The sequence below is a fragment of the Pipistrellus kuhlii genome, unplaced genomic scaffold, assembly GCF_014108245.1.
Source record: "Pipistrellus kuhlii isolate mPipKuh1 unplaced genomic scaffold, mPipKuh1.p scaffold_m20_p_11, whole genome shotgun sequence".
NCBI lineage: Eukaryota > Metazoa > Chordata > Mammalia > Chiroptera > Vespertilionidae > Pipistrellus > Pipistrellus kuhlii.
The window spans coordinates 17,733,050-17,747,170 of NW_023425416.1; the positions used below are offsets into that span (position 1 = coordinate 17,733,050).

The 14,121-nt window shown below is 38.3% G+C and overlaps 1 protein-coding gene across 7 annotated transcripts in view; it reads left to right on the forward strand.

Annotated features, from left to right (window-relative positions):
- GRM7 (glutamate metabotropic receptor 7) overlaps positions 1 to 14,121 on the forward strand; it is a 736,691-nt gene that overhangs the window by 224,047 nt on the left and 498,523 nt on the right. For 6 of the 7 annotated variants that reach the window (XR_006741093.1, XR_006741092.1, XR_006741091.1 and 3 more), the window contains exon 2: positions 11,335 to 11,551. Coding sequence is in view for 3 of the 7 variants with exons in the window: in XM_045579111.1 (XP_045435067.1) it covers positions 11,335 to 11,551 (217 nt within the window). In the remaining 4 variants the exon portion in view is untranslated. The remainder of the gene's footprint in view (positions 1 to 11,334; positions 11,552 to 14,121) is intronic. The other variant, XR_006741094.1, reaches the window with a different exon arrangement.

Below are 14,121 nucleotides of genomic sequence, written 5' to 3' on the forward strand. Positions count from 1 at the left end.
TTGAAATATAATACTCAGGAACTAAACACTTAGAACAGCATGGATTTTGGGAAACTTCACTGTAAGACTTCCTCAAAAGACATGATTTTGGTTGTTTCTCAGTAATATTATGGCGACACACCTTTTGGTAAATGAATTTCCCTTTCTGAGCATTGTTTTCTTTCTAAAGGTAGAGATCTGACTCTTTCAGCACTAACATCCATTCTTGACCATTCGAGATACCTTGTCTTTGCAACCTGGCATCTGAAGGATAAGATCATAAAAAGGGACAGATGCCCAAGTCCAGCCAAGACTCGCCTCGAATAGAAATCCATGCCTTCTGACGGGATTAGCAGCTGCACAGCCACGTCTTTCCCGAGGCAGTCTTGTTAGAACACAGCTTGCGGTGTGGCCATTGATGGCATTCTCTCTCCCCCTCAATCTTCACAGGAAGTAGTCAACCAAAAATGCAATTACAAGTAAAAAACGACTCAGTTGTGGTAATTGGAAGATGATATGATGTCAGGGAATGTGATAGCGGAATTTGCAGGATGTTGGGAAGGAATATTAAAGATGGGAAATTGCAGAACAAATCGTTATTTTCATCCGTGTGTGGTGAAGATAACCCCCAGGCTACTTCAGCCTAGAAAACACATGGGCAATCTTACAGGAGGTATTTTGCCCAAGAACAGTCTCTAGATTCTAGGACCCAAAAGCTCTAGCTGAAATAGAGATAGATATAAAAAGTTTCTTTCTAAAAAAAAAAAGGGGGGGGGGCGCGGGAGATGAGGGTCTAATGAACAGGGTGAAAGCAGAAGCCAATTTGCGTTCTACTGGCTCTCAGTCTCCAGTTCTTTTTCATGTAAATTTAAATATTTCACAATTATATCAAGATCTATTAATCCTGAATGAACTTCACTAACCTTTAAACCTCTGGCTATGACTTTACCCTTCCCCAAAGCTTTACTATTTGTTTTCTCTTTCCTGTTCTACTCCCATCTAGGAACTAGGAGGGAAGACTGAGAGAAAATCAGACAAATGCTCAGCATAGCATCTCCCCGCAGTGTCTGTGCTCTGCAGGCAGAGGGGCCCTTTGTAACAAAGAGAGCAGTTCCTCACATCCCGAACAGCAGGGACTAGGTGCTTCAGGTACAAGAGGAATCCCTGGAAAGCTTTTTGTGGCGGAGACCTTGTTGTGGAATCAATGGCACTTTATCTAATTGAATCGTTGTGGAGTGGTGCTGGTAGCAGAGTGAAGGAGCCTCTTCATTTGTTATTACTCAGGAGGTATTTGGGACTTAGTGACTCTTAGGGATTCTGCTTGTGGATCGCCTAACAATTCTTCCAAGAGTGCAGTGCTTGGTGGAAGAAAGATTGCGTATGATTCATTATCCTGTGTGAGTAGTTATTATACTATCAGAAGGAACAAAAATAATTTAGAGAGGTATTATTTTATTTGAGCATTTCCCCCTATCCTTTTCTCTAGGTGTAAATCACGTGGGATTATGGGTTCTATCCTCACACCATATAAGTCTCTGTACTTTCTTCAACAAAACCTCATGTCTCAGTCACTCTGTGCATTTGCTTCCACCACTCCTCACCCCAAGAAAGGCTTTCTGTTGGTTCTTTACCAAGGGGTATCTGCCTCTATCTTCTGAGTAGCTTATACAACCCTTGGTCCTATCTTCTAAACTTCCAGTTTTATGTTATTTTTCTCCTCAGTGACCTTTCAGTAGCTTGTTTAGTACAGTTTTCCCCACCCAGTTTAGTACAGTTTTCCCCAGCTTTCTGGGGAATGATAATTATACAAGACTACAATAAAGATTCAGGAGGGGGAGGGTTATGACAAAATATACTTTGTAAAAGTCACATAGGTTCTCCCCTCCTCCCCCAATTTGGTAGTGACAACATATGGGTGTACTCATGGATTTATTTATGCATTCTTTAAATATAATAGTTCTTAGATGCCCACAAGCATGTCAGACGTATATTAACTCACAATGGCAAGTACATAGTTGCCGCGACACAGACCAGTTACCTGTCTGCCAGATGATAATTTTCTTACCTGCCTTGGTCCCTCCTAGAGAACCTAGATTAATTTTTTCTGGCATCTGGACATCCATCCTCAGAGGATGGATCATAAGCTAATCATGGTAGTCCCATTTATGCCAGTGTTTGGAGATGGGAAGATCAAGTGACACAGTTCCACCCAATGAGATGTCAGAGAAATATATATGATGAGGAGTAGAACATTTTAGAAAAACAAAATTCCTTCTTAGTTAAAAGCCAACTGGATGAGAAGAGAGAGCCTTTGTTTATAGAGCCACTACCCCGCCTATCCTTTGTAATGATGCCAGGGGAGGCATGATGAAAGCTCCGGAACCACCGCTGAGTCAGACAAGAGCTGAGAGAACTTCTGAGAAACAAACCCAATGCCGTGGTGTTGTCAAGTCTCCAAACCAACCTGGAAACCAGTTATATCCAGATTTATTTAATGATTTTTCTATCTAAGTCACTATTAATTGAGTAATATGTTACCAACAGCCAAAAGTATCCTTGCTCATGATTTCCAAATGCCAATAAAACTCTAACTTTTATATAGTCCTACAATGATGGATACATGAAAGAAAATTTAGACACAATTTCTTTCCTCCAGGAGTCTGGTGGTAGAAGAATGAGATGGATGCCAAACAAAACAGCAAGGAATGATGTGTAGCAGGAAGAGAGGACCCTTTGCTTAGAATCAGGGCAAATACCCTAAAGACGTTTTCATATAATCAATCTGGATATTTAAGAAATACTCTCAGAATTTAAATAAGCAAAGGTATGAAGTAGGTATTTCAGACCTATACAAAGCAAGAGACAGCCACAAAGAAGTAAATAAGTTTGTCCTACAGAATTAAGGGTAGTCTGATAAATTACAGATATATTTTGGAATAGATTCAATATTTTGCATGTGTATTTTACTTGGTACCTTATCTACAGTACCACCTAAGTCATTCTCTTTTTTAAACTGTTTTGTTTTCTTCATACTATCTTTGTGTGTGTGTGTGTGTGTGTGTGTGTGTGTGTGTGTGTATCCTATCATCTAAAGGTGGTTTCTCATTAATTATTAATATTGCATTTATTGTATTAAATTGTATAGATTAAAAAACGGGTGATACACTACTCGAGTAATATTGTATTATCTAAATTAAATGGTGGAAAATTATTTATCTTGCAGAAATCTTAGAATCATCTCTTTCGTTTTAACAAATTGTCACAAACTCCTTGTTTATTCAAAATGTGAGCCATACAGAAGCTAAAGTAAACAGCATTGCTTTCCTGCCTCTTGCTAAGGCTGAAAAACTAAGTAAACACTTTGTTGTCAAGTGAGCCTCTTTCAGGAACTCAAAGGGCCAGTGCAGATTTGCCCTCACCTTCGGAACCTCTGCAGCCCCACCAGCCCTGAAAGTGGCCTCTGAGTTATTAGGCAGCGATCGCATCATGCTCAGTAGCAACCCTGTTAAGTGCACTGTATTGTGCTCTCTTGGAAAAGTGGAATTCACAGAGGGTGTAGCACATAGGGTACCACCGTATTCAGTGAACTACAACTCTCCCTTTTCAACCATCCTGAATAATCAAGGGGGACCACAGCATCCTTAAAGAAGTGGCAGCGGTTCTCAGAGAGAAAACAAGTTTGGGTTTCATGTCAGTTCCTCCTGGGAAAAGTCTTCCTTCACCTGTGTCCTGGCAAAGGGCTGAGCGTCTAGGCAGCTTTGTCGCTGTGCCTTCTGCTAGCCCAGCTGAGGGGAGGTGCCTGGGAAACACATGGAACTGTGATAACTGGGAAAGGTGGGCCAGTGGAAAGGAAAACATGGAAAGTATGGAGAAAATATGGAAGCCATGGACTATAGAGAGAGGTACAAGACATTAAAAACACCTCCTTTCATTGACACTTTGTGCTGTGACCACCGTGTTTTGAATGCAATTGTGCTTTTACAGACACCCTAGCCCAGTGATTCTCAACCCTGGTTGTGTGCAGTCAAGTTGATCGTGACAGCTGCAGGACTTGCTGCTGGCATCTGTTTCCAGAAGCCAGGGATGCTGCTAAGCATCCTACCACAACACAAGATTAGCTGACTTCACATGCCAGTGGTCCTAAGGTCCAGAAACTCCACATTACAGGGATTTGGCATTTTTATTGCTGGTGGGATATGTTTGTTAAAAGAAACCTCTAGGCATACACTCTGGCCCTGGGGGCCATAGAGAGATCTAGGATCATATTAACAAATATGAGAAATTGCCGAAGCTGGTTTGGCTCAATGGTAGAGCATCGGTCTGCGGACTGAAAGATCCCTTGTTCGATTCCGGTCAAGGGCATGTATGTTGGTTGCGGGCACATCCCCGGTGGGGGGTGTGCAAGAGGCAGCTGGTTGATATTTCTCTCTATTGATGTTTCTAGCTCTCTATCTCTCTCCCTTCCTCCTCTCCGTGAAATATCAATAAAATATATTTTTTTTAAAATGAGAAATATTTTAAAAAGCCACTTACTTTGATTATTTTTTGTTTCTTAAGATAAGGTGGTTTTTAGGGATACTGGCCAGAGATAATTCATAGATGTGTAGGATTATCAAGGACCCTGAAAAGTCATCCAAATACTTTCCTTCTTTTCATCTCTCTGCTCCTCTTGAAGAGGATATGCTAATGATTTCTGTGGCCTCATTTTGGGAGGGCAAGGTCTCTATTGTACTTTGTCGCCGAATGCTAGAGATATGGATGAAGGTATTTCTCCAATCTACAGAGGCCTCTGCGCTTTTACTGCACACACAAATGCAAAGGCAAAGGCAAAAGAGTCACACTATTTGATGGTAATCGCTGTCCTGAGTAATTTAAAGTTGAGTGAAACTTAGATTTTATCCTAATTGAAAATCATTTCTCAGTACTTTGAAATAAACAACTACTACCAAAAATTAGAGTTAAAGTCCAGCCATCCTAATATGAGCAGAGATGTTAATCTAGGAAACAGATAAGTAACAGTCGGAGAGAATGATGCTCCAAAGAATGATCCTGAAAGGGTTATTCAACCATTTCCCCGTTTTAGGGATCCATATCAATAAAGCTTAATAAGAACTAAGAATGAAATTACTGCTAACTGTGAACTTAATAATGCCCCACGGGAGTTCATTAATATCTCCACAGGTACACCGAAGCATTATCTTAATTGCACATGATAACTTCCAAAAATTGCCTTTTACAAGTTTTGTGGGAACTGCCCTCCAGAACAAGTGTCAGAACTTTTTGGTTTGCCTTTCCTAGCCGTGCAGATTACCCCGAACATGGACCCGAAACCCCCTCCACCTTTCCAGAAATTAGAAGTTCCCAGGTGACTGACCTTGTCATAGGTACTGCTCTTGTGCTTTCAAGAGGAAGAAGCTCAAAATGCATGAAAGCAATGTCACATCTTTCATTTTTTTCCTACATGATTTCTTCTTTTTAGAAATACTTAGAAATTTATTTTTATTAGAATCAAGTTTGTGTGGAGTAGTGGAGACAATTAGGATTTTAAAAATATTTATGACTATTGCTGTAATCAAATCCACATCTGGACTTGGGTCTTCAGTTGTTTGATACAAAGATTATGTCTTGAGAGGCGTGTTTCCAAGCTCATGAGATCCTTTGGCCTCATTTTTGACTCTAGTAATTATAAGATGAAATTAAATTTAGTAGCGTTTGAACTTGCCCACACTTGGGAGGTGAAAATTCCATCACATACTGATAATATTGTATTTGATTTTGTATATATTAGGAATTACAGAATGATTTTCTTTAGATTTTCTTTCCTTTTTTTTTAAATTTTGATTTGATAATGGCAATGTTAACATAAAGTCATTTACCTGGAACTGAGGATACTAATTCCATCTTGCATCTGATAGCCAGGCCTGATTCCAGAAGGGAGAAAAGCTATGGAGAAGGCAGGGCAGAATCCCCTGCTTAAAATGAGAAATCCAAGGATGCCTTGAAGCCTTAGACTGAACTCCGGGGACTGTGGTATATGTTGCCTGGAGTGCCAGGTCTCAGGCCTCAGTGAGAAGTCTACATTACTCCCTAAGTCTCTTTAATTTTGAAGCTTCATCCAATGTCAATGTGTCCTACATTTCAGTGACGAGGAAGGAAATTCCAGGGAAAAGTATGCCACTATAGAGAAAGGGCGAGAAAAAGTGTTTGCTACCCCGCCTGAAGTTGCCTGCCTCAGGCCTACCCAGAGCAGGGGTTACTTCCAAGCGCTGTGGAAGCCACACCATGTATCTAAGGGATTCTGTTTTCTCAGGGTTATTCCATTCATTCATTTACGGGCTCATTTGTTCTTTCAATACATACTGATCAGGCTCCTGTTCTGCGCTGGGTAGAGCTTTATCCGGTGGTGATAAAATGCTGAATAAGGTCATTGCTCTCCATCAGGGGAAGTAATCTCCCACAAAGGAAAGAATAATAAACATATGATTTTACAGGGAATTGTTTAATGACAGTTGTGACACTTGTTACCAAAGAAAACGGCAGCATCATGGAAGAACTGATCAGCTGACCTTGGTATAAACTCATGCTTTCCAGGGCTAACGTGGGCGAGGTCAGGAGAAGACCTTGAGCTCTTACTGGTGACTGGTGTGTGCCACTAATTAGATAGTTTTACTTGTGATTATTTTTTTAGTCCATCAGAAGAATTCAGTCCCCACAACCACTTGTAATGGTGAGACTTGAAAGTTTCTACAAGATGTAGAGGATCTAAGTTATTTGAGTGACCATTTTAATAATTATTCTTGAAGTTGAGTTTCCCCTAGTCTTCTTTCTCTTAAATGTACAGGAATTCTTAGGGCCTTATACATACATAAATATCTTAAGGGTTAATTAGAATTAGGAACTGTGAATTGGGCTCCTCCGCTCCCTCTATTCTAAGAGTAAAATATATTATAGGACTGGCACATGTTGCGTCCTATGACTTGAAGAATGATGGTTTTGCAGTATTTGTCCCTTTTGTTTCTCAATGTTTAAAAAGAGGACAGTTGACTATTTCATAACTTACAAATGGTGACCAAGATGTGAGAACTATGTTTAAAAAACTTGATACTTACCATCAGCATCACCTGATTCATGTCTTAGGAGAAATAATTGGAAAAACTGAGATTTTTGTTTGCAAAAATAATCTTTGAAGGATGGTACTTTTTCAACTATTTGAAGATACTCATCTTAACTTGACTATGCATTTTAAGATAAGAAATTAGAATAAATGTTAGTTGGTTTTAAATGCTTATTGTAGAGAAATAGGGAAAAGACAAACTATTTCCATTACTATCATTCTTATTTTCCTGTAAATTCTAGCTAATGTAGTTACAAAATTAAATTGAGTCTTATAATGTGGCTTGCTTGCCTATACAATAAATCCCAAGAAAATAAACTGAAAGCTATAAAAACTAATATGAATTTTAACAAGGGTATAAGTCATAAATTAAATATAAAATATTAATAGATTCCTATATATCAGCAACACATAAAAATAAAATGAAAATTTGATATCATTCGTAATGTAATAAAAATAATAATTATCTAGAAATAAAGTCACCCACATGGAAACAATGATAAAATTTTACTAAGAGAAAATAATGAATAATGGAATGGGTGAAAATAAATATTTTCCCTTAGGGAGAAATGAAATATTATAAATGTATCAATTCTTCCCAAATTAATTTATAAATATATATAATGCAATTATTATCATAATCATAATGCAACATATGCTAAATTGAAACATTTGTACTAAAGTTCAGCTGAAAAGTTAAACACGTATGACTACCCAGGGTCCTTTTTGAAAGAATGGTTATGAAGGGTGAAGGTGTTCTAATTAATCTAGCCCTAAAAATTCTAAGTTTATAAAATGAAAACAGTAAAGCACTGGACCAATGCTTGGACAACAGACAAGTGAAATAGTAGAGAATACACCCCAAAGACTCAAGGATAGTTAAAAGTTTTCATATGTGACAAAAGGTGGCCTTTCCTTTCAGTAAATAATGAGCATTTAATATATGGTGCTGGGGCAAGTAGTTAACCATGTGGAAGAAAAAATATAGATGTTTGATTTGCCTTATAGTACAACCTCAAGTAATTTTCACATAGGGAGATATTTAATTGTCAACCTGATTTATTTCTGTCACTTTAGTGAGGGAGAGTCTTCACCAGTAATCTAAGAAAACAGTCACTTATGTCCACAAGGACTTGAATCAACTGCCAGAATATTTTTTAACCTCCATTGGTAATGGAAACTTGAAATATGTCTAAACATTTAACACTGAAGATTAGGTTTATTTTAGGCTTAGCTTAGTAGAATATCATGCAACCAGGAAGAGAGAGAAAGAGAAATGGAATCGGGGAAGGGAAGAAGAGATTGAGATCCGTGTCTTTTAAAAATATATATTGTTATTGATTTCAGAGGTGAAGGGAGAGGGAGCGAGAGAGCAACATCCAAAATGAGAGAAAATCATTGATCAGCTGCCTCCCGCACACCCCACCCTGGGGATCGAGCCCATGTGCCTGACTAGGAATGAAACCATGACCTCCTAATTCACAGGTAGATGCTCAATCACTGAGTCATGCTGGCAGGGCAAGAGTCGTGTTTTTATACTTAGTAATATTTGTGTGCATATCCTCATGCACATAAAAATGATAAAGATGTATAGCAAATAGTAATAGGGATAAAGACATTGAAGTTGTTTTCTTGTTTTGTTTTTCTAATGTTTAAAAATGAGTATTATTTTCTAAATAAAAGTATAAACTGTAAACAAATATGATGGCTTATAGATGTTTTCAATCCTATTTGATACTCAGCAATAGCACCATTTTTGTGTGATAGGCAAAAGTTAATGGATATGAGAGTAAATAATAAACTAAGATGAAAATTTAGTCTTATAAAGATTAAAGCTGTTTTAATTTTTTAAATTGGAGAAAGGAATATTCAAAGGTATATGGAACATTTATTTTTCTGAAGTGGAAGTGTTGTTATACTAAACTATCTTCATCAAAAGATCAACTCTGCATTTCCAAAGGAGACTGGCAAGATAAAAGGAAGTACAGTCAGAGATCAAGGAGAGTGTGGAAGTTAATCACTGAGGATGACTAATAATAATTTGGTCAGTTGTAGATTCTAGTTACAACACACACTTCAAAATAAGTACTCCTTAGGCTTAAAAATTAGTTTGAAGCCAAGTAACTAGATATGCAGCATCATAGTTAAATAAGTACACAGCAACATATGTAAGGTAACATACCTTCTTCCCGTCCTTCATCCCTGATTCTAGGAGGAATATTCTTATAGCCTTTCTACACATTTTTTTATTTTATTTTAGAAATGAAACCCATTCAGTCTACCATTCCTTAGTCTAACATCACTTAAGTCTCATTGGATATAGGGTGTGGATATGACCCTAAAGGGACATATGAGCCTTGAGCCAGGAGATATTTCTTGTTCGTAATGGAAGGGATGGAGCACAGATAGGGCCCATTTTCAGAGGGTGCACGGTGCTGAGGAAAGGAAACTGCTTCCCCAGGGTTTTCATTGCTGAAATTAGGGGCACAGTTTTGAACATGCATTTGCATTGGGCACTTCACAACTCTGATACTTTGCAGCAGCGACATAAATGCAGATTGGAGCAGAGGCCCGGGTGTATCTTTATTATCACTCCTTCAAACGTAGAAAGGGATTTTGGCAGGAAAGACAGCTGTGCAATTGCATGAAGCTTTTCCATTTCCACAAGCTGAAATTGATGTAAATGTGTTGATATGCTTGGCTTCTTTCCTTTTTATTTCTCCCTCCCCTCTCTCCCTCCTCCCCGCTCCTTCCTTTTATTTTTCTTCCCAAAGCCTTTATTCAGTTGGTATTTTATTTTTTCTAAAAGTTTATAACCTCATAACTATAAATGAAACATAAGGAACTTTGTCTATGAATATCTATAATAATAAAAGCATAATATGCTAATTAGATCGGACAGCTGGACAACCTTCTGAACATCATTCTGCACATCTGTCTGGATGAAGCAGGGGCAGAGGCAGAGGCAGATGGGGGTGATCAGGAAGGCAGGTGAGCAGTTATGGGCAATCAGGCAGGCAGAAAGAGGTGGTTAGGAACAATGGGGCGAGCAGGCAAGTGGGTAGGGGTGATTAGGCAGGCAGGTGAGCAGTTAGGGGCCAGTGGTCCCAGATTGTGAGAGGGATGTCCGACTGCCTTTTAGGCCCAATCCCTGTAGTATCAGGAGTCGGACATCTTCCAATGGGTCCCAGATTGAGAGAGGGTGCTGGCCAGGCTGAGGGAACCCTCTTGCCATGCATCAATTCCGTGCACCGGGCCTCTACTATTTATATAAACTTTAATATGGCATTTAAATAAAATGTTTGAACAACAGCTAAGAGTGACCTGTAATATAACTTAATGTGTCAGTAGTCAGTGCTGTGAACAAAATTGGTCAGGACTCCAATAATCTATAGTTCTTCCTTGTTTTATGCTTTTTATTAAAATATTTTAGCAATAACTTATCTAAATATCATAGTTAAGAGTTCAGAAATTTACATTGGGCAGTTTCAAGTTTAAGGACCACTCTCTGACCTACAACATTATGCCCTGAGACAAGGTCATATTCTATTTTCTAGTCTTATTCCCTCTTTGGTAAAATTAGTTAATAATAATAGAGTATATTATAATCCATATAGTATAGTAAAGAATATTTACTGATGGTTAGGTAAGGTAGTGCATATAAAACTTTAGAACATGAGTGGCATATAATAAAGAATTGAATAAAATATTTCTAAAGCAACAATGATAGAGATATGTAAACATATGTTCTTATAATGTTGAGGGCATGTTTGTGATAAAATGTTACAGAGAACTTGAAAATCCACTGTGGGGGATGGGTGAACTTATAGTAAGGAAACCCATGCTGTGCTCCATTTGTGCCTACCCTGTCACAAGCATCTTAAGCAGTGCACATTTATATCCTTGCCCCTCAAAACAATCTTATCCTATTGATGCAACTAAGTCATTGAGGTGAAATAGCTTCACGAAAATAAACACTAGTGGAACAAAACACATCAAGCTTTGAAATCACATCTTGTCAAAAGGAAATCCCATTTTATTTTTCCTCCATATCACTACCTCTCTAATTGAGGAATTACACAGGTAAAGACCCACCAGGTGACTTTCTCACTGCCTTTGGACTTCGAGTAACATCCTCTTAGGAACTCAAGTTCTGTATTTTTGGAAAATTGTTGTCAGTATAAATGAGCTTCTCATATCCTGGTGGTTTGCTCTCATATGGTGCTTTCTTGTCTTTTCAGATACCCCAGATTAGTTATGCATCGACGGCACCTGAATTAAGTGACGACCGGCGCTATGACTTCTTCTCCCGCGTGGTCCCACCTGACTCCTTCCAGGCCCAGGCCATGGTAGACATTGTGAAGGCCCTCGGCTGGAATTACGTGTCTACTCTCGCATCCGAAGGAAGTTACGGAGAGAAAGGTGTGGAATCCTTCATGCAGATTTCCAAAGAGGCAGGTAGGAAGAGATTGCAATGATTAAGATGACCCTCTTCCCATTCTGTAGCTTACAGGGTTCTTTTCAGACTTTATTAAACAAACACTATAGACAATCACCATATACCTACTCTCACATTCCCCACTGCCTGCTAAGCAGATCTGCAAAGTCTTTGTTGTTTTTGAAGATAATAGTTTCAAAAGTTTGAAACTTAAGTCACTTAAAGTCTTAGGGGAAGTGATGCAGAGAAGAAAATATTTTCCAAAATCAATATCTAACTTCTGTGTAATGGTTAATAATGTGGATTACTACTTATAGCTGGGAACTGAGAAAATGTGGCTGAATGTACTTCTCAATGCATATTTTCTTCCCCTGTTCCTCTCCAATAATGGGAGCATTGTTTGGAATTATGAGAACCCAGTCACAGTGGCACTTTGCTTTGGAGATGAATAACAGTGATGGCTCTGGCTGACTTGGTAAAAGCAAAATCAAATAAATTAAGTAAATAGGCTTTGAAGTATTAGATAATTTTGAGAAAGACAGCTCTATTAAGTAGCAGTTGGAGAAGATTTCTTTGTGTTCATTTAGCTCAAATTGGGAGTAATGGGCTCAAATATTTGGCCAGGGTTTTTCCAATGGGCAGATTTGAAAAATTAGATGGAATCATCACACTTAGGAATCCTGATAATAAATATCTAGGCTTTCCCACTTGGTAATGTATATAATCTATATAATATATGCTTGATATTCCTGTACAGGTCTTATGCTAAAGTCAGGTTTTCAGTTAACTTTGTAAAAATTTTATCTACTCGCAATTGTTATTGATAAGAATAGTTAATGAACAGTAAAGGCAATGGAAACAGAGGTCCTTTTAATGAGGAAAATATGTCACAAATTCTGAAGTCCTGGCTATGATGTTGGACTGTCAGACTGAAGATATACTTACACTTACAATGGTTCAGGGTTCAGGGTATGGCTACTGAAAGAAGGGAGTGAGGACTTGCTTAGCAATCCCACGAATTTAATTCAGTGCCTCATCATTAGCTCTAATTGCAAACATTCACTGGGGAGCTGGGCCATTCTCAGGTTCTTCCTTCGTACTCTAATACTCTCACTGTTGACATCTTTGACTGGGTGGCTCCAAATTATGAATAGGCCTCATCCTGAAAGTCATTTTTAAGTTCAAATAAACAAAGACACCCCAGTTCATTGGTTCCACTGGCATGGCTTTGTGTTTCTAGTGACTTCTCCCACAGCACTTGTCCCATGTTGGTCTAACTTGTTTTTTTGTCCGCTAGACTCTGAGGAGAACTTGTCTGTCTCATTTACTATGGTAGTCCCAACTGCTATGTTTATATGGGAAATGTTTTGTTTATTCAGTTAGAAACTTCCTGACTAGAAAAGATATCTTAACTCGTGCTTAGTGTTATGCTGAAATTCGTACCACTCTAATAATTGCCTTAGTGAAGCCCTAAAAAAGATTCCTAATCTTTTTTGATAACCAATTCTTTTATTTGTTCTTGGTTCCTTGAATTTTGCTTTGGCCAAAATAAGGCTAGAGATCGATTTAGAAATATGAACATAAACATGAACATAAAAGCCAACAGATAAGACATGATGAAGAGAAAATAATCATCTAGAGCTCAGAAGTAAAGTTCTCATACCTTCTTGCTCTTTTGATGCAAATGGCTCTCCCATTTAATGCTGAACTTCCTACAGGACAAAGCAAAGAGCACTACACATTTTTAATAAAATTGACAGGGCTCCTAAGATGGACATTATGTTAACTTTTCAGTAAAGCACAGGATCAAGACAGTTCTTTACTCTTGATCAGTTGTTAGGTGTTTTTTTTTGTTGTTGTTGTTTTGTTTTTGTTTTGTGTGTTTTTGTTTGTTTGTTTGTTTGTTTTATAACAGACTGAGATTGACCTGTATACAGACGGGTTCGTGGTACATTTTATATGGTTGTTTTTTTCCTGGTGTCACTTGGTGAAAACTCAAGATATAAAATCAGAGTCCATTATGTAAGGACTCTGCGAAAAAGGACAAAGCCTTTGTAACATGGGCTGAACTCCCCAGCTCATGGGTTTAATTAATCTTACATTGATATGATGCAGCTCAAAAATAAGGCTTGTATCATTGGCAGCCATCGTGGAAACAGCTTTTTCCCTGGAGGGTGAGAGTAACTGGAAGGCCAGCTACAGGAATGCAGGGGCAGGGAGGGTCCAGGGAACGTCAGGCAGATCACTTCCTCTTCTCCTCTCCTAAGTATTAGGATATGTGGTGTGTATTTATAATACATTTCATTGGAACCATATCATACGTGCAGTTTGCTTAAATGGATTCACTTATGTGCTTAGCAAACACCTTGTGTCCCCTACCCTCCCCAAGAGAAAAAAAGGAAATACATATAGAAAATATGTGAGATTACCATTTAAATGGTGTGTGGTAAGTTACTCACTCAATGTGTGTATTATGTAGAGAAAACCTGAAGTGGGAAACATGATCCATTGTGTACTTAGTGAGTTTTGCTTTTGTGGGCCTCTCATAATATGAGTACTTGCTACTGCAGAGGTGATTCCAGTATATAGA